General features: G+C 40.0%; 1 protein-coding gene across 1 annotated transcript in view; it reads right to left on the bottom strand.

Moving 5' to 3' along the window:
- The window catches only part of Cngb3 (cyclic nucleotide gated channel subunit beta 3), a 172,184-nt gene that overhangs the window by 13,938 nt on the left and 138,683 nt on the right, over positions 1-19,563 (bottom strand). Inside the window, exons 14-15 of the mRNA XM_027402972.1 lie at positions 16,277-16,360; positions 6,984-7,102 (exon numbers count right to left, since the gene is read on the bottom strand). Of these exons, the coding sequence (XP_027258773.1) occupies positions 6,984-7,102; positions 16,277-16,360 (203 nt within the window). The remainder of the gene's footprint in view (positions 1-6,983; positions 7,103-16,276; positions 16,361-19,563) is intronic.

Genomic DNA, 19,563 nt, shown 5'->3' with positions numbered 1-19,563 from the left:
TGATCTCCGGTGGCTTTAATAAATCATAAATAACTCATCACCACATCACACCATCATCCCTGGACCATCACTGAAACTCCTCTTAGATATCCTGCTATTGTCCTGAGTTATGAGGATCCTGCAGCTATTATTCTTCAGGACCAGTTCCTTCACACATTTCAGCCAGTCACAGATAGGGTAGATGTTAGGGTGGGCCAACCCAAGGCCCAGGATGTGGGCCTGGGTAGTAACTGAGCTGGTCATTGGTCAGGGCCACTGGGATCACCCCCATGCACAGATGAGGGGCAGAACCAGCTCTCCTAGGCCCATGCCATTGGGGCCAGCTCTTCCATACCCATGGTGAGGAGTGGGACAATCTCTCCTGTGTACACAGGCCATCTCTCCCATGAGAGTCAGATCTCCAGCTACAGTGTCCAGCTAGGGGCAGGACCCGCTATCCCAGGGTCAGTGAGGGGTGGGGCTGGCTCAGCATGGCCCTTGGATTTCAATATACATAGTTCATATGACCCCTGTGGTAACACGGGCCATGAACATCATCATAGACCCCAGCTGCAGCATGAATACAGACCCAAACATAGCTGTTGGCCCTAGTGGCAGCAAGACCCTCAGACACCAACATGGTCTCAGTTGACTGTCCAGAGGCTTAGTACTGGCATGGCCTTCTATGGTATCTGAAGATATGGATATCAACATAGACCCTGACTGTGGTAGGACCACAGGTTCAGACATGGCCCTCAGCAGCAACTCTAGCATGGAAGACTCCATGGGCCCAGGTGGCAGCACAAGCCACTCAAATAGTAATCATCAGGCTGAAGGGTGGCACTCAGGCCCTAATACAACTCCAGGTATTCTCTACCCTCTGATGCTGGCATTCACAAGACTCCCAATGGTAATAGGTACCATTAACATTAACACAGACCCTGGCTGCTGTAGGGCCATGGATCCAGACATGGCCCCCAGCAAAATATTAGCCCAGTCAACACCATGGTCACTGGTCGCAGTGCAGACCACCCAGATTGCCATGGCCCTAGCCATGGCAGGCCCCTCAGTTGCCACTATGGCCACAGTTGGTGACCCAGAACCTGGGCGTCACTATGGCCTTTGCTGGTGACTTGAGCCATGGATATCATCACTGATTCCAACAGTTGTAGCATCATGGACATGGTACTCAGAAGCAGCCTTGGCCCAGATTACACAATAGTGCCAGGTGGCAAAGAAGGCCACTCATATCGGCATCACCTCAGTTGCAGGGTGGCCCTTTGGCCCCAACATGTCCCCAGGTGAGGGCCCAGATTCCGGGCATCCACATGACCCCTTATGGTGACAGGTGCCATGGACATCAACACAGATCCTGGGGGCATCAACATAGACCCTGGCTGCGGTAGGGCCACAGACTGACACATGGCCTGTGGCTTAAGCTCAAGCCTGGAAGACTCCACGGCCCCGGGCAATATCCCAGGCCAATCGGATTGGGATAGTCCCTTCTATCCCAGTGGCCCTCGGGGACCTATGTATGGCAGTCTGGACCCCAGGACTCCTCATGGCCTTCGATGATAACAGGGGGCCAAGGACATCTACATTACAATGACTGCAGTAGGTTCACAAACCCAGACATGGCCCTTAGAAGCAGCCCAGGACCTGATGACACCATGTCCCTGGGTGGTGGTAAGATGGCCTCCCACATTAGTCTGTTCTTCAAGGACTTCACCGCTTCAGACCCATCTCTCTCTAAAGGGCATGAACCTCTCTCTCTCTCTGCCCCTTTCCCTCCCATACCCCACCATACATTTGCTCACCATAGTGCTGCCCAGTGCCCAGTGCCACAGGCTGTGGCTTCTTTTCTGCTATCTCAGAACAAACTGCTCTAACCTGGGTGTCTTGAGGCATTTTCTTAACTGAGGTTCCCTCCTTTCAGATGACGATAGCTTGTGTCAAGTAGACATAAAACTGGCCAGGACAGAGAACCCTACAGATAATGCAGGATGATCTCTTCAGTTTTTAATTTTATTTTTGACTTTCTATTATATAGCCCTGGCTGTCCTTGAACTCAGTATGTAGACAAATTGGACTCTACCCCACAGAGATTTGCCTCCCTCTGCCTCTCAAATGCTCAGATTAAAGTAGTATGCCACCAAGCCCAGCAAGCTTCTCATCTCTATGGTATCCTCAAATATTCTTTTTCCAAATACAGACATACTCACAAATTTTTGACAGTTAGCACATGGACAAACCTTATGGCGACCGCCCTTTACCTCACTATATGATTAACCCTTTTTCTATCCCACAGTAGAACTGCAGGACTGGTCAATTGCACACATAATTGTTTCCATATTTTGTTGAGGATCAGCCCTTGGTACTTTGGATCCTAAGTGTCCCCCAGAAATCCCCATGAAAAAGATTTGCCAAGCAGTGGTGGCACATGCCCTTAATCCCAGCACTCAAGAGGCAGAGCAAGGCAGATCTCTGAGTTAGAGGTCAGCCTGGTCTACAGAAGGAGCTCCAGGACAGCCAGGGCTACACAGAGAAAGCCTGTCTTGAAACAGCAACAAACACAAACAACAAATTTAAGAGGCAGAGTGAAGTCTTCAGATTATTTAGGTTGTGTCTTCAAAGGGGATAGTGGGATTTTCCCTCCCTCCCTCCCTCCCTCCCTCCCTCCTCCCTCCCTCCTCCCTCCCTCCCTCCCTCCCTCCCTCCCTCCTTTCTTTCTTTCTACCTTGTTGACCTTGGTCATGAAATAAACAGTGTTGTTTTGCCACAGGTCCTGTCATGCTGATTGTCTCAACATGGGCTAATAGCAACAAAGTTAGTTGACCATAGAGCAGAACTCTCAACCCATGATCCTAAGCATGTTACAAGTTAATTACCTCTGACATTGTTACAGTGAAGTATTAGTTAACACACAAACTAGCCTCAGATACTTGCCAGATCTGAAAGACATACTGGCCCTGTGTGTCACTTGAACATTTAATCCCCTGGTTGGAGCTGTCATTATTTTTAATATAGACAGGATATAAATAAAACTATTTGTACAGTGTAGTCTACATATAAATGTTAGTGATCTAGAGATGAATAATTTCTAGTTCTTACATTTTAATAGTCCAATCTCTTGAAAGAACTGTCTAAAGAAATTAACTACAAATTAGCAGTAATTGTTGTAATATAATGAATGAAATGCCATGGGAACAAAGAGCAAGGAGCTATGATCTATTTCTGGGTGTTGAAAAGGTGACTTTAAAGAGGTGCCACTTGAATCATTTCTTGAAGTATGAGTGGGAATCTTCCAGGAGATGGTATTCTAACATGGCAGATGTTCATGTGCTTATCTTTACTCCTAACCCAACACCTCTGGGATGGAAATTTTCATTTACTGAAGCCCTTGAGGAAGCAGTAGTTTCTTACTTCTGGGTTGTTCTAGGAAGCCCACTGGAATCATGAGAGCAATACAAGGGGATGAATTCAAACATTTCAAGAAAAATGAGATCTTCATGTATACAGATGGCAGACTAGATGTGGTTAAATCTACATAGCAAATAAGGCTTGAAACTTTACACAGTTGTGAGAATAAGAATGGAGACTGGATGCCCTTCCCCTCCAATGAGATTGATGACTACCTTGGTTACCATTCCTAGAGCTTTCATCTAGTAGCTGTTTGTAGCAGAAACAGGCACCCACAGCTAAGCACTGAACCATACTCCTGGAATCCAGTTGTGGAGCGGGAGGAGGGATGAGCAAAGGAGCCAAGAAGGTGCTGGGGAAACACGCAGAAACAGTTGACTGACCTACTGAGAGCATGGAGACCCTAATCATAAAGCTGGGAAACAGTATTGGACCAAAGCAAGCCCTCTGAATGTGGGTACCAACTAGGAGGCCAGAGAGGTCTATGAAACCTCTAACAGTGGAGCCAGTGTTTATCCCTAGAGCACAAATGGACTTTGGGAGCCCATTCCCTACGGAGGGATACTATTGCTGTCCTGATACAGCAAGGAGGGCCTAGGCCCAGCCCCAAATGTGAAGGACTTGAATGTCCCCTGTGGAGGGCCTCACTATCCCTGTGGAGGAGTTGGGGGATGGGTTAAGGGGTTGTAAGGGAACATGGGAGGACAGGAGGGCGAGGGAATGGGGGGGTGGATATGTAAACATGAGTGCCTCTAAAGTAAAATTTTTTAAAAAGCCTAATTTTTAAAAAGCCGAAAAAACAAACAAAAAAGAATAAAACTTCATTGCATCTGGTATTTCACAAATCAACTGATAATAAAAGTTTTCTCTTTTGAAAAACAACAAACAAAACAAAACAAAAAGAATGGAGTCAGAACAGGCAGGCCTGTGACTTCTTTTTTAAGCACAGGATGTTAGTACTTTGTAGATGTTAATTGGGAATGTAGTCTGGGTTTTCTCCCTGACAGGCTGTAAATCTATATTTTAGCTGCGCATTTTTGCATTAATACATAATGCCCTTGAAATCTCCGTACCCTTTTTTTCTTAGATTTTCCTAAAGAAAGGAAATCTGTAAAAACACTACGTGACAGTGCTAGATTTAGCTCATTTTAACAAAGGTCACAGCATTTCTGAGTAGTAAACACTATTACAAGATCTTTCTAGTGTCTAGATGTTTTGGCAAGCATGCCTCCATCTGGAATACATGACTGGAGCCTAGGGCTGGGGGACAGATGTGGGCTTGTGAAGTCCATGAGCATCTGGGAAAGGCACACACATTATTTTTTTTTCAGCCACAGCCAAGAAATAAATTAAGGCAAAGACCTCCTCTTTGCTGGAATCCAGGAGACTCTTGCAGGCTTAGAGAAGGCCTGCCTTACTGTTTCAACTTGGCTTTTGAGACCCAAATGTCTAAGAGGGACTTAGGATGCTGCAGTCAAAACTGCAGGCTTACTTCAGTGCTAACTCAGCCACACCTGTGTTCTATTCTTGGGCTATTTCCTCCTGTAATGATAATATCAGTAATTAATGTACTTGGACTTATAAGCTTTACTTTTCAGAGAATACAGCCCTTGGGAAGGTCAGGTAATTAATTTTTTGTAATGTTTCAGATTAGGTTTGTTGTATATTTTATGGCCTTTCAGATAACAGTGATTATTAAATCACAGAAATATTAAATTCCTTTTGAAAGCACTTCCTGTAAGGAAAGTGATAGAAAACAGACTAGGAATGCAGGTCTTAGACAGTCTTAGATGTTTTTCTCCAAAAACTCCAGTGCAGGTCATCTAGTTGCTAAGAGAGAGGAAAATATTTTAAAACAAAGCAATATTACTAACAGAAACCCACTTGTTTATATGAAGTCACCTGAAATTGTATATAACTTCTTAGCTGCTGGCAAGTTGGATAAGTCAAATGCCTTTGGGGTATGGTGAGAACATTGGACACTTACCCATGGGGACTTATCTTAAGTGCTCCTTTTGTCAGTCATGGCTGCTCTTATTCTGGTCATGATACTTGGTAACTTGAAGTGACAATTTTCTCAATATAAAATAATAGCATTTAAGCATCAGCTTTGCAGTTCAAGACACTGCCATCTTTTACTGGGATCACTGCAGCTCATGTGCAATTGATTTCCTCCGTTACATTCTCACCTGTCTCTTGTCTCTCTTCCACAAATCTGTTGGAGTTCTCTTTTAAAATCATACCTAATTCTTTTGCCTAAAACCCGTTAGAAACATCCATTCATATTGAGACTAGAACACTTATATCCATACCACTCTGAACATGTCTGATTGTGTCTAATACTGGAAACTAAGTGTGGTCAGGTTTGGTTAGTACTCGGATAGGAGAATAAACATAAATTTCTTACCATGGTCTAAATGGCCTTCAATAACCGAGGCCTGGTTCAGCCTTTGGGCTCGTCTTGCCAAGCAAGATGTCTTTCCTTGTTCACTGTTTATCAGCTGCAATGATTTAACTGGCCATAGACCAGATGAGTTTTTTCTATGTTTAGGCTTTTGCCTATATCTAAATGGCTCCATATTTATTTACTACCTAAAGTTTGGTTTTATATATAGTGTTCACCCTCAACTTCTTGATCTACAATAGCCTTCCTTATCAGTTTCATACAATCTTGTATATTCATAACACATTACAGTGTGAATTTACCCTACTAGTTAATTGTGTAGCTTTTCTCAGTTTCTTCCTACCTTAGTGAAGTACAGCAATTTGCTATTTTTCTTACAGTGAATTCCCTGAGTTTTGAGTGCTACTTCACAATCTAGCATGTGCTAGGTACTCAGTGAATACATTTTTGATGAATAATGAACAAATTTAAATGCAATAATGCATGGAAGTGTTAGCTCATATCATGACTAAATTTGCTGTTTATATTCTTGCTTTAGGAATTTCCCTATTCATTCTGCTCTGTTTTGTTCTATGCTTATATTCTCCTGGCCAATAGGAAATAATGATAACAATAGCTAATAGCTATTGAGTAAAAATCAGATGAGATGCACAAAGTATTTTAAACAAATTAACCTAATTTACCAACCTCTATGATATACACTATTGTAATTCTAATTAGTAAGACAAAGGATATGAAGAAGAGTAGGGTCAAGTAAGGAACTAAGACAACAGGTGGATAAAATGGGCTTCGAACTCGGGCAACTTGGTCCCCCATCCACAATCATATCACTAACCTACTCAAAACACCTTTGCTGGCCTAACAAAAGTCTTCTAGCTGTTAGAGAACTCTCTATTCATTTACTGGATGTTAATTCAACATCAGTTGAGTATCATTTGCAATCTAGGCACTGACCTAGGTTCTAGAACTGAAGAATATAACCTGCTCCCTTTTTTTTTTTTTCTGTTCTTTTTGAGAGCACGGATTTTAAAAAATGAAAGAAATGGGAACACACTCGATTTTCCAACACTTTCAGCAGAATATCAGACATTTCATAAACTTAAGTAAAATTTACATATTTTATACTTTAAGATTGTCCTTTTATGACAAATGATGGGCTTAGACATTTAAAGGTAAATACCTGATTTCTCCAAACACTGCCCCAGCTTTCAGAGTAATCAGAACTTGAGCACCATCAGGGCCTCCAAGAACTTGGACTTCTCCATGCTTGATGATGTACATTTCCTTACCAATTTCTCCCTAAATGCCACATGAGAAAAGGAAATTGTAGTCATTTTATTATGTAACAGTTATAACACAAAATGAAGAAATCTAAGATCCTTTAGAGGAGCAAATACAAATAACGGAAGTGAGAATATCATTGTGAAAGTATTTATTTTAAGACCTGGGGTAGTTTGTGATGTTGGAAGACAGTACTTTTCACCAAGTGAGCCCTGAAAATCTGTGAGCCCTGCAAACCATCACAAAGCATGATAAGATACACCAGTCAGTATGCTATTTCAGGAGTGGGCATGGGCAGATGAAGTAGCTCATCATATGGACAGCCTTTGGTCTCCACTGCTCTGCCCTAAAGACTATTAGTGTAACAAAAGAGCCTGATTCCAGCCACTCAAAGTCAAAGCCATCTTCTGCCTGTGTCACTGAGGTATGATTTAGGAAATAGGAGAGCTTGAAGCTCTTAGTTCATATTGGAAGACTGTGACAATGCAATTATTTTTACTAAGTTCTTGTTTGCATTTGACAAATTTCAAGGTCAGAGCAGTAACTAACAATTGACCTTTTAGAATGTCTGTTTAGTTACTGCTCAATGATGCTATTTTGTACCTCCAAGACAGAAACAAATTAGTAATGAATAGAATAGGAAAGTTCACAAGACCATATGTAGCTATTTTAAACATTTAATGTAAATATAATGACTTTTTTGATATGTCCCTATTGTCTAAACTAGAATATGAGCCACAGGGGACCATGTAATTATATGTTCAATCCCATTTACGAATTCTGTAAATAGTCTGGGATGATGGCTCAAGTGAACAAAGTGCTTTCATGAAAGCATAAAGACTGAACTTCAGATCCCCAAGGCTTATATAAACACCAGACAAGCAGGATGGCTTGGCTATAACCCAGTGCTCAGTAAACAGAGACAGGAGCTTCCCTAGATTGCCTGGCTAGCTAGATAAGTTGAGTGGGCTAGCTCCAAGTTGAGTAAGAGACTGCTTTAGGAAGTAAATGTACAACAATGTAGGAAGACCCTTAATGGCAACCTTTGGTGTGTCCATACATGTATACATACAAGTAGGATCACCTGTAAACATGAAGCCACATACATTAGCTTGAATATGCATGTGAATGTATGCCACACACATACATATGTCCCTTATCAACTCTCCCAGCTCCCTCTTCTTCACCAATCCAACGTAAAAAACAACTCTGGACTGAAGATGGATTTGTAGAGATATTTTGCTGGTTTCTTTGTGGTTGACTGAAATGTATCCATGTGATCCTTGAGATTTAGGATTGAGGGTGATTGTACTTGATTTCTTTCTTTCTTTCTTTCTTTCTTTCTTTCTTTCTTTCCTTCCTTCCTTCCTTTGTCCTTCCTTCCTTCCTTCCTTCCTTCCTTCCTTCCTTCCTTCCTTCCTTCCTTCCTTCCTTCCTTCCCTTTCTTTCTTTTTTGTTGTAGAATATTATTTTTTATTCTGTTTTAAATTTAAATTCTTTAATTACTACTCATATTTACATATCCACTCCCCATTCCCTTGCCCTCCCATCCTCCCATGTTCCCCTACAATCCCCCCAACCCATCCCCCCACCTCCTCCCCAGGGATAGTGAGGCCCTCCACAGGGGACCTTCAAAGTCTGTCATATCATTTGGGGAAGGGCCTAGGTCCTCCTTGCTGTATCTGGTCTGCAATCTGGTCCACTTTTTAATTGCATTGTTTGTTGTTTTGGTGACTAGCTTCTTGAGATCTTTGTATATTTTGGTGATCAGACCTCTGTCAGATATGGGGGTTGGTGAATATCTTTCCCCCTCCTGTGGGCTTGTGTTTTGTCTTGCTGACTGTGTTCTTTGCCTTACAGAAGCTTCTCAGTTTCAGGAGGTCCCATTTATTAATTGTCAATCTCAATGTTTATGCTACTGATGTTATATTCAGAAATCGGTCTCCTGTACCAATTTGTTTGAGGGTACCACCTACCTTCTCTTCTAGGAGGTTCAGTGTGGCTGAATTTATGTTGAGGTCTTTGATCCATTTGGTCTCAAGTTTTGTGCACGGTGATAGATATGGATCTATCTGCAATCTTCTACATGTCTGAATCCAGTTATGCCAACATAACTGTTGAAGATCCTTTCTTTTTTCCATTGTATAAATATAGCTTCTTTGTCAAAAATCAGGTGTTCGTAGGTATATGGGTTAATATCAGGGCTTTCAGTTAGATTCCATTAGTCAACCTGTCTATTTTTGTGCCAATACCAAGCTGTTTTCAGGATTATGGCTCAAGTCAGGGATAGTGATGCCTTTGGAAATTCCTTTATTTGTACCTGATTTCTTCAGTGTTTCCCATGTATAATTTTTTCAGTGTCACTAACTGTATGTCTTTGCTATATAATATGTACTAAGTTATAAATATGTTTGTTAAATGTCAAATCTAATCTACAAAAATAAACATACCATACAATAATCTTATTAACATTTTACGTCAAAATAGGTTGTTAAATTTATTTGTTTATACGATTATTCAAGTGTAGGTGTGTGTGTGTGTGTGTGTGTGTGTGTGTGTGTGTGTGTGTGTGTGTGCACGCGCGCGCGTGCGCAAAGGCCAGAAGAGGGTTTAGGTATCTTTCTCTATTACTCTCTATATATTCATTTGAAGCAAGGTCTCTTCCTGAACCTGAGGCTTGTTTTTTAATTTGTTCTTCTGGAAATTAGTAAGCCCAAGAAGTTCCCTTGTATCCACTTCCCCTCAGAGCTGGAGAAGAAGGCATGGGTGCTGGGATCTGAACTCCAGTCCCAGGATTGAGAAACCAACACTTGCAACTGCTAAGCCACATCTTCAGCCCCAATTGTTAGATTCTAAATAGGCAAGCTTGTATGATACTTGCCATTATTTGGATAGTAGTGTCTATAACATGTCAAAATAAGTAGGGTTTCTTTTTTAAATCACCATTGCTGTGGTTTTAATATCTCCCCCAAATTTCAATTGTTAAAATTTTAATTTTCAAGTTGACAGGCTAGTGGTATTTGTAGATAGGACTCCTGGAAGATTATTAGGTCATGAGGTCTTTGCCTTTGTGAATGGGTTGGCTTATCACCAGAGAGGCTGTTTCTTCTCTGACAAGTTTGATTTACCTTTTCATGATTCACTGACAGAGAAAGCCCTTATCAAATGCCAGTAACATTATTGTAGACATTTTATACCACAGAACTACGAGCTAAATAAATCTTTATCTTTCATAAATTGCCTAGTCTGTTGTTATACTGATATATAACAAAAATGAGCTAAGCTGTAAAAAAACATTAATACAATAAATTTCTTCTTGTTTTATGAATGGACTGCCCTGAGTTATTAAATATTCTGATTACTTGTACTTTCAATGGATTAGAATACTCCAAAACAACTCAAAATTAAGTTGCATTGATTATAATTTATGCTCTGTCATGACTGAGCAATGTCTACTTTGTTCCAGTGCTGAGTGCAAGGCCTGATGTATAAACGGCACTTATTTATGAATGAAGAAAATATAATTTAACTGGGAAGTTCTAAAGTCCTGTGATACCTAGAGTTATTTTCCTGAAAAATCAAGTGCTTAATAATTATCAGGTTGGAATATATAATTATGAAATTTCATCTCTTAATTCATATCTGAAAAACTAAAATTCTTATCGTAAACATATATTTAAATGAATTATAAGTTGAAGTAGAAGTTAAAACATATATGGGTTTATTACAGTTATTTATATACTTTCAATGTTAATAATTTGCCTCTGTGAGTACTTTGAAAATTGACCAAATTGAAGGCTGGAAAGATGGCTAATTCTTTTTTAATTTTTTTTTATTTTTTCAAGACTGGGTTTCTCTGTAGCTTTGTAGCCTGTCCTGGAACTCACTCTGTAGACCAGGTTGGCCTTGAACTTGCAGAGTTGTGCCTGTCTCTGCCTCCCTGCCAAGTGCTGGGTTTAAAGGTCTATGCCACCACTCCTTGGCTCAGCAGTCAATTCTTAGCAACCACATCAGGCGGCTCACATATGCTTTAACTCCAGCTCCACGGGGTCTGGTGCCCTTTTTTCATCTCCTGAACATGTGCATGAATGCATCATATACTCAGGCAGAAACATATGCATACACATAATAAAAATAAATCTTTAAAAAGTCACCAAGCGAGTGAATATTTGCATATGTCCTTTAAAAAAAATCACATATTTGTTCCCTCAGAGCACAGTACTTTTTATGTGGAAAATATTTTGTACTTCATTTAATTCTTGAAAAAAAAATCCCAGTGGCAGATGTTCTTATTTCCTCTTTTAAGGAAATTGGAAATTGAGGCTAAGTGAGCTAGATGTCTCAAGCAAAAATACAAGGCTAGCAAGTGATAGCATTAAAACTAACAACACCTATATCACCTGACACACATACAGATGTACTTTATCTAACAATGAGTTACAGTACAGTATCAAAACTGATATCTTAATAACCAATAACATAATATGAACAATTTTAAAAATAAAGTAAGTCATCTGAAAATTTTAAGGAAGTGATCACTAGGCCAGGGTCGTCGTCGTCTTCTTCTTCTTCTTCTTCTTCTTCTTCTTCTTCTTCTTCTTCTTCTTCTTCTTCTTCTTCTTCTTCTTCTCCTCCTCCTCCTCCTCCTCCTCCTCCTCCTCCTCTTCCTCTTCTTCCTCCTCCTCTCCTCCTCCTCCTCCTCCTTCTTCTTCTTCTTCTTCTTCTTCTTCTTCTTCTTCTTCTTCTTCTTCTTCTTCTTCCTATTATTATTATTATTATTATTATTATTATTATTATTATTGTTACATGAAGTAATTTCAAGGAGCAGGAATGATGTTTCCAAGGCAGTTAGTACAACTGGCTGGAAGTACAAGTACATAATGGGTACTTAAATATAGTTCAGTATTTCTAATTAATATCTTAATGATCATTTTGATAATCTCCCAAAGGTATCAGGCATAATCAACAAGCCCAAACTTCTACTACCTCTTGCATATTTCTGTGTTAATTTAAGCCTTTTCTGCAAGCTTAATTAGCATTCAGATGAAGTAGACATCACTTCAAGACGGTAGAGGCTGACAGCATGTGTAAAGCAAGATCAAACCTAACTTGTGACTGTTTCATGTGCTAATTTGGAGAAAGTGTTGAAAGGCAAGCACTTCAGGTAGAGCAAGGTAACTGTTAGTGAGTGTGTATGCCCAGAACATTAGGATTCTTGTTCTGGAGGCTATTTCCAAGGCTAATGGGGAGCATCATGACACTCCTCATACCTCATCAGAAAAGAGAGATGATACTCACAGTTTGGCTTCTGGATGGACCATTAGTACTATGAAGAGCTCCTTTGGAGGTGACACTCCCAAAACCCCACTGCAAAACTATTGGATGAGAATCTTTGGAAATTAAGTTGCAGATGTCTAAACCTTGAAAATGTAGTGATATATTATTTATGATATATTAAAGCTTGCCAGAGGAATCAGAAAGCAAAGTGAGCCACATGCCATAGAAGCCAGGCACACACCTTTAATCCCAACATCCAGAGCTAGGAGGTTGTGGGACATACCTTTTATTTTAGGACTAAGGATTAAGAGGTAAACAGATCTCTGTGAGTTCAATGCCACCCACATCTATACAAGATTGAATCATTCTAAACGAGAATTCTAGCTCACATCTTCAATCCCAGTACTCCTGGGAGGTATATAAGACAGGAGCAAGGATTCAGTATTAGGCATTCATTCTGAAAACAGGAGGAGGCATTCATTCTCCAGTCACACTGAAGATAAGAAGGCTCAGTATCAAGTCTGATAGGAAAACATTGAGGTCTCAGGATTCTCCAGCCATGCTGAGGAGAGGCAGCAGTTTGAGGCTTGGTGAAGAGCTCATACATGGATCAGTCCTTTCAGTCTGTGCTTGAGATGAGAGCTAGTGGCCAGCTGCTTTGTTTCCCTGATCTTCAGGTTGAATACCAATATCTTGTCTCTGGGTCACTTATTTTTTTGTGCAACATGGAAAGCTCTGTGGTTATGTTTTGTATGGCAGCACAGCACTCCAAGAAAACTTCTAAGTAGTCTTGAAGCCCTACATGCTTTCCCAAAGCAGTTTAGAATATTAGACATGAACCCAGCCATTGCTTCAGTTATTTAGGTAACCTCTTATTGAATATGACCTGTTTTTATTTCCCCTTCTCTGCAAGTCTTTATGGAAGTAGTAAATACATATCAAATTAAATTCAGCTACCTAAACTTTGGTCAAGTAACAGCTTTTCTTCTCTGTCAAGATCTAGTATCAAATCTCCATTTATGAATAAAAACAAACCTAAAAAGTAAAGCAAAACTACAGAAGAGTGACCTGCATTCTTCTTCTTCTGCCTACTCTTTCCTCCACCTTTGTTTTTGTTTTCCTCATCTGTATCCACTTACTTGTTTTTATTATTGGATGAATTTGATATGATAAAATTAGGAATGAGAAAGCTGCATCCCCATACCTCACACTTCCTTAAGAAAAATTGCATTGTTTCAAGGTACAAGTGCTAAAGTGTCTGTGTGCTGTCTCAATAACCAGCCCCTTCCACCACTCGAACAACTTGAACCTGTTTTAGTCTACGTCATTTCAGTGTGCACTGCCCACAAAGGAACTCTTAAATTATGCTGTTTCTGTCTTCATTTTTCATTCTCTTCCATTTTAATGAGCATGATTTTATTTCACTTACAATCAGTCTGTATTCTACCTGGATGAGTTTATGTGGGATGTGTACGCTTAGTTTCCAGTATACCAGAACCTCTCCTTCCTTCCTCTTTTATCTTTGACAACTCCTTCTTAGTTGCCCTCTCCCATTCATCTTCATTGATCTTTATAATGTTGGTGCCTTTCCAGTCTCAGCCTTCTTTCTCATACCGTGCCTTGAACTCTTAAAGCCAGCTTTCATTATATTCCAGCTGCTAGGCATTCACTTTCAATTTCATCTTCTTTCATCTGATTGATTCGACCTATATGCCGGTGTCTCTATGTGATGTGTTTGACATAGTTCACACCTCATTTGATTGTGTCTTTCCCCACTATTTGAGTCCTTCATTTGCTTCCATTTCTTGAATATGACAGGTTCTGCTTTGCCTCTCCGATTATGGCTGCAACTCCTCATAAAAAATATTAGCCCATCGATTTTCTTTTTTCTTTTTTAACTAAAGGACTATATATCTTTAGATTTTTACGAAGGTCACAGCTGACAAACTGACAACTTCCCTCTCCCAACTTCTAATATAAATACGTGCCTTTACTACTCTGCCTTCCTCTAACAACTTCCGTTTCTCTTTGTATTTACAGGTATGCATTAATTTAATTTCATTTTTTGTTTCCTTTCTCTTTAATCAAGTCAGTCTTTCTCATGACTGTATTTTAGAATCAGATGGAATTGTTTTTTCCTTTTAGGCTAGTATGTGGAGTTCATCAGAACCAATGAATGTCTAGGTGTGGAGCCCAGACTCCTTTGTTCATATGATGCTGACATACTGTGGGTTGAACACCTTAGTACTAGACTGAAGGACTTTGGTGTTTGCTCATTACCCATTATAGCACCTGTTCCAGAATACTAAAAACTGCTTATTGCAGCTGGGCATCGGTGGCATATGCTTTTATTCCAGCACTTGGGAGGGCAGAGATAGAGGTGGATCTGGGAGTTTGAGGCCAGCCTGGTCTACAGCCATGGTTACACAGAGAAACACGGTCTCAAAAAAAAAAAGAGAAAAAGAAAAACAACCCAACAACAACCCCCAAAACACAAACAAACAAAACCCCCTGCTTATTACTTTTGAAATAAACAATTTGAAATTGTCTTAACACAGGTCTTATTGTAGTTCTCTACATTCATCCTGCGAATACAAGTTACTTCTTATCCATCTTGGCTCAAGCTAGTTCATTTCCACACTCAGGTAACACTGGGTCCACTTCAGTTTACTTCCCAAGACTTATCACAGGCTCCTTCTTCAGGAAGTCTTCCAGCAGCTGCCTCTGCTTCTGTCCTATAACCTGGTATTTATTCCATACTATTTTGGAATGGAGTAAGTGCTTTTAATCTACACTCACTTGTGAACTCTCCAAGGCCTTAGGTCATCTCCATTTTTTTTTGTACTGTTCACTTTCCTTTATTTTTAAATTTTATTTGTTTTGAAAATTTTTGTACAAGTATATATCACATGGTGAACATGTCCCAACATATCTATCTACCTTCCCTTCCTTTCATATCACACCTGTGAGTCTCCTTTGTCCTTCTAGACATTTTACTTCTACTTTAATGTTGTATAACTTTTGATTGCTCACTTCAACAATGGGTTAGTCTCTCTAGATATAAAATTCAGGGTCTCATTTTCTCTCCTTTTTTTAGAAAATAACAAGCTTTGTAAATGGACTCCCTGTGTAGTTCCTGCTGACTTTGACCTTGTGGTCCTCTTGCCTCAGCCTTTCCAGAGTTCTGTGATTATAGACATGTTCTTAATTATTTTTAAGATAATGATCAGAGACTGGTGCACCGGCAGACACCTTTAATCCCAATGCTTGAGAGGCAGAGTTAGGCAGAATTCTACAAGTGGCAGGGTAGCCTGGCCTATATAGTGAATTCCAGGTCAACCACAGCAACATAATGGGACCCACTAATCTGTATAGAAAGACAGGCACAATATATGAGCAGGTATCATTTCTTTATGGTAGAATTTCATGTTTGTGATTATATGTTTTCTATTTAAAAAATAATAAACATGAAATACTTTTATAGTCATCAAATTCACAATAAAGATTTTAAAAAATTGGCATTTATTATCTACTAACTCTGTGAGAAAAATAGAAATAACAGATAGTTTGCTGATGAAGCAGAAAAGGCAAAGGCACCTATCACTTCTATATTTTGTTCTTCACTTAAAATATTTAAATTTTATGCTATATTATGATTGGCTATTTAAACTTATACAAATACCTTTTCAGACTACCTACATGTCTATCCTATGACATATGCAATAGAATCTATATTATTTTGTTCTGTTTTGAACTCCAAGCCTTTATTGTTGTTTTGCAGAATTAAGTATATGGCATAGTGTTTTATAATATTGAGTCTCTTTGGACAGACTTTATTTCAAATAAATTATTGACCTATGTCCAAATTCTCCCAATGCATTATTAACTGTGAACTTGAAAATAGTATGCACTCACCTTTTTGCAGACAAAGTCACCAGGTAAATAAATAGTGGATTTCAATCTTAGCAGTAGGTCATAAATCATCTGTGTGTCACAGCCCTATATAAGGAGAACAATATTTTTACAGACACGGTCAAAAGCAAACATCCTAAATTATCTTAAAGGTGTTAAAAGTTAATAGACATCTGCCTTCCTCTCCAAATACTATCTGGCAATGGATATGGACTTGCCTTTACCTAAACTCTATAGAAAAATGATGCCAATATCAAGAGATTTTAACTTGATGAAGAAATATTTGGGGTGTGTTCTATCTCTCATACCTACTAGTATTCAGCCATGCTCTTGTTCTCCTAAATTGTAAAATGTCTATAAAAATACTCATAAATGAAACTTTACATGGTACATAATTAACAACAGCTATTAAAGATTATGCTTATGGCATGTTTGGATTTTCATAACTCACAGTATTTGCTAAACAGCTTTCTTTTGTAAAACAACATTACTAAACTTTTTGATATTAATTAACTCTTTAAACTTATGTATATATCTTTATTCTCCACCATAATGACCTTCTTAAAGATAGGAAGTTTCATATGAAAGCAGTATATATAGCACTTCAAGCATTGGTTGGAACCAGAGAGCCTGCATGGGGCCAACTGAAGCCCTCTACATATATGTAACTGTTGTGTAGCTTGGTCTACTTGTGGGACTCCTAACAATAGGATCAGGGTCTGTCCCTCATGCTTTGGCTGGCTCATGGAGACTTATTTCTTATACTTGATTGCCTTGCCTAGTCTAAATACAAGGCAAGATGCTTATAGCCTTGCTGCAACTTGAAGCCCATGTGAGGCCTGTCCCTTTCAGAACAGAAATGGAGAAGCAGTGGATTAAGACCGAGAGTTTGTCCCAGAGAAGCTAGGAAACAAGGGGGACCCTAAGAAAGATATACATGGACCTGCCTCCCTCCCCCAAGGGGAAAGGGACAAGATCTCCTGAGTAAATTGGGAGCATGGTGGGGGAGGGAGAAGGAAGGTAGAAAAAAGAGGAGGAGAGAAGGGGACTGGGAAGAGAACATGATGCATCAGGAAGATCGAGTTTGGGGAAGAAAAGAAGGACAGCAAAGAAAGAGATACCTTAATAGAGGGAGCTGTTGTGGGCTTAATGGGAAGCCTGATACTAGAGAAATCTCCAGGAATCCACAAAGATGACCCCAACTAAGAATCTAAGCAACAGCAGAGAGGCTACCTTAAATGCCCTTCCCCTATAATGAGATTGATGACTACCTTAAATGCCACCATAGAGCCTTCATCCAGTAGCTGATGGAAGAAGAAGCAGAGATCCACAGCTAAGCACTGAGCCAAACTCTATTCTCTGGCTCTTATAATTGTTTCAATTCCTCTATGGGATTCCCTGAGCTCTGAGGGGGGGGGCGGTGGATTTGATTCAGACCTCCTCTACACTCTTGATCTACATAATGTCTAGCTAGGGGTCTCTACATTTGTTCTCCTCTGCTGCTGGAGGAAACCTGTCTGATGATTGGATAAGGCACTGATCAAAGAGTATAGAAGAATATCATTAGGAGTCATTTTATAGATATTTTCTTTTTTTGACCAGTTTTATTTGATTTTACCCTATGTCTCTGGGATATCTAGTGTCTGATTCTTTGTTAGATGGAGTAGGCTTTAAGTAAAATCAGACATTAGTTGGCTACTCCCACACGTTCTATGCCAACTTTGCCCTAGCATATTTTGGAGGCAGGACAAATTGTAGATCAAAGGGTTGTGGCTGGGTTGCTGGGTTGGTGGCCACATTTCTCTTTCAGTAGCCTCTAGAGTACCTTCCCATACCAAAAAGACTAGAACCTTGGAATGAAGTCTCTATGTACTAGTTCAACTTTTCCATGTTCAATGAGTTGTCTGGATGTTGTCCTTGGCAGTGCAGCCCATTGTTAGTTTGCAGACAGCCACCCTTTGTCTTAGCATCAGCTTGGGTTGTTTGTGGATTTCCAAAAGATCTCCCTGGTCAATAACTCAACTGAATGCAACCCAGTCCCTCCACTGGAAGCCTTGTCTGACTACAAGAGATGATCAGGTAACACTCTGTATTCTCCCATTACTAGGAGTCCTAATTAGGATCCACCTTCATAGATTTCAGGACGTTTCCACTGCACTAGGTTTCCACGACATCCCCCAATGCCCCCAATACCAGTTATCTCTCCCTGCACACTATCCCTCCATGTCATCTCCCTCCAGCCTGATCCCTCTCACTCCAATCCCCACCATCCCCAGTCTACCCATAAAATCTATTCTATTTCCTTTTCCCAGAATATCCATAAGCCCCCCCAGACCCCTCCTCTTTCCCTATCCTCTCTGCATCTACAGATTTTTATTGGTTATCATTTGCTTAATGGCTAATATCCACTTATAAGTGAACACATACCATTTGTTTTTCTGTACCTGGGTTAACTCACTTAAAATGATCTTTTATTTAGTACCATTCATTTGCCTGTGAATTTCATGTTGTTATTTTTAAATAGCTGAATAACACTCCATTGCATAATTTAGATTTTCTTTATCCATTCTTCTGTTGAGAGGCATCTAGGTCATTTCCAGTTTCTGGCTATTATGAATAAAGCTACAGTGAACATGGCTGAACAAGTGTCCTTATGATAGAATTGAGAGTAATTTACATATATGCCCAAGAATGGTATATCTGGGTCATGAGGTAAACTGATTCTCAATTTTCTGAGAAACCACCATATTGATTTTCACAGTGGCTGTACAAGTTTGCACTCCCACCAGCAAAGGAGGAATGTTCCCCTTGCTCCAACTCCTTATCAGCATGAGCTGTCAACTGTGTTACTGATCTTTGCCATTCTGACAGGTGTAAGATGGAATCTTTGAGTAGTTTTGATTTACATTTCCCTGATGGATGTATAACATTTCTTTAAGTGTTTCTTGGATGTTTGAGATTCCTCTATTGAGAATTCTCTGTTTAAATCTGTACCCCATTTTTAATTAGATATCTAGTTTTTTGAGTTCTTTACGTATTTTGGATATTAGTTGTCTACCAAATGTGGAGTTGCTTAAAATATCTTTTCCCATTCTGTAGGCTGCTGCTTTGCCTCCCTCCTCATCCCCCCTCTGCTCCCCAGGGAGGGTAAGGCCTTCCATGGAGGTCCCCCAAAGTCCATCATATCACCTGGACAGGGCCTAGCCCTTCCCCTATGTGTCCAGGCTGAGAGAGTATCCCTCCATATGGGATGGGCTCCCAAAGTCCCTTCTTACACCAAGGATAAATAC

Source organism: Cricetulus griseus, chromosome 2 (genome assembly GCF_003668045.3).
Source record: "Cricetulus griseus strain 17A/GY chromosome 2, alternate assembly CriGri-PICRH-1.0, whole genome shotgun sequence".
Classification (NCBI taxonomy): Eukaryota; Metazoa; Chordata; class Mammalia; order Rodentia; family Cricetidae; genus Cricetulus; species Cricetulus griseus.
This window is presented reverse-complemented; position numbering and strand designations above follow the sequence as displayed.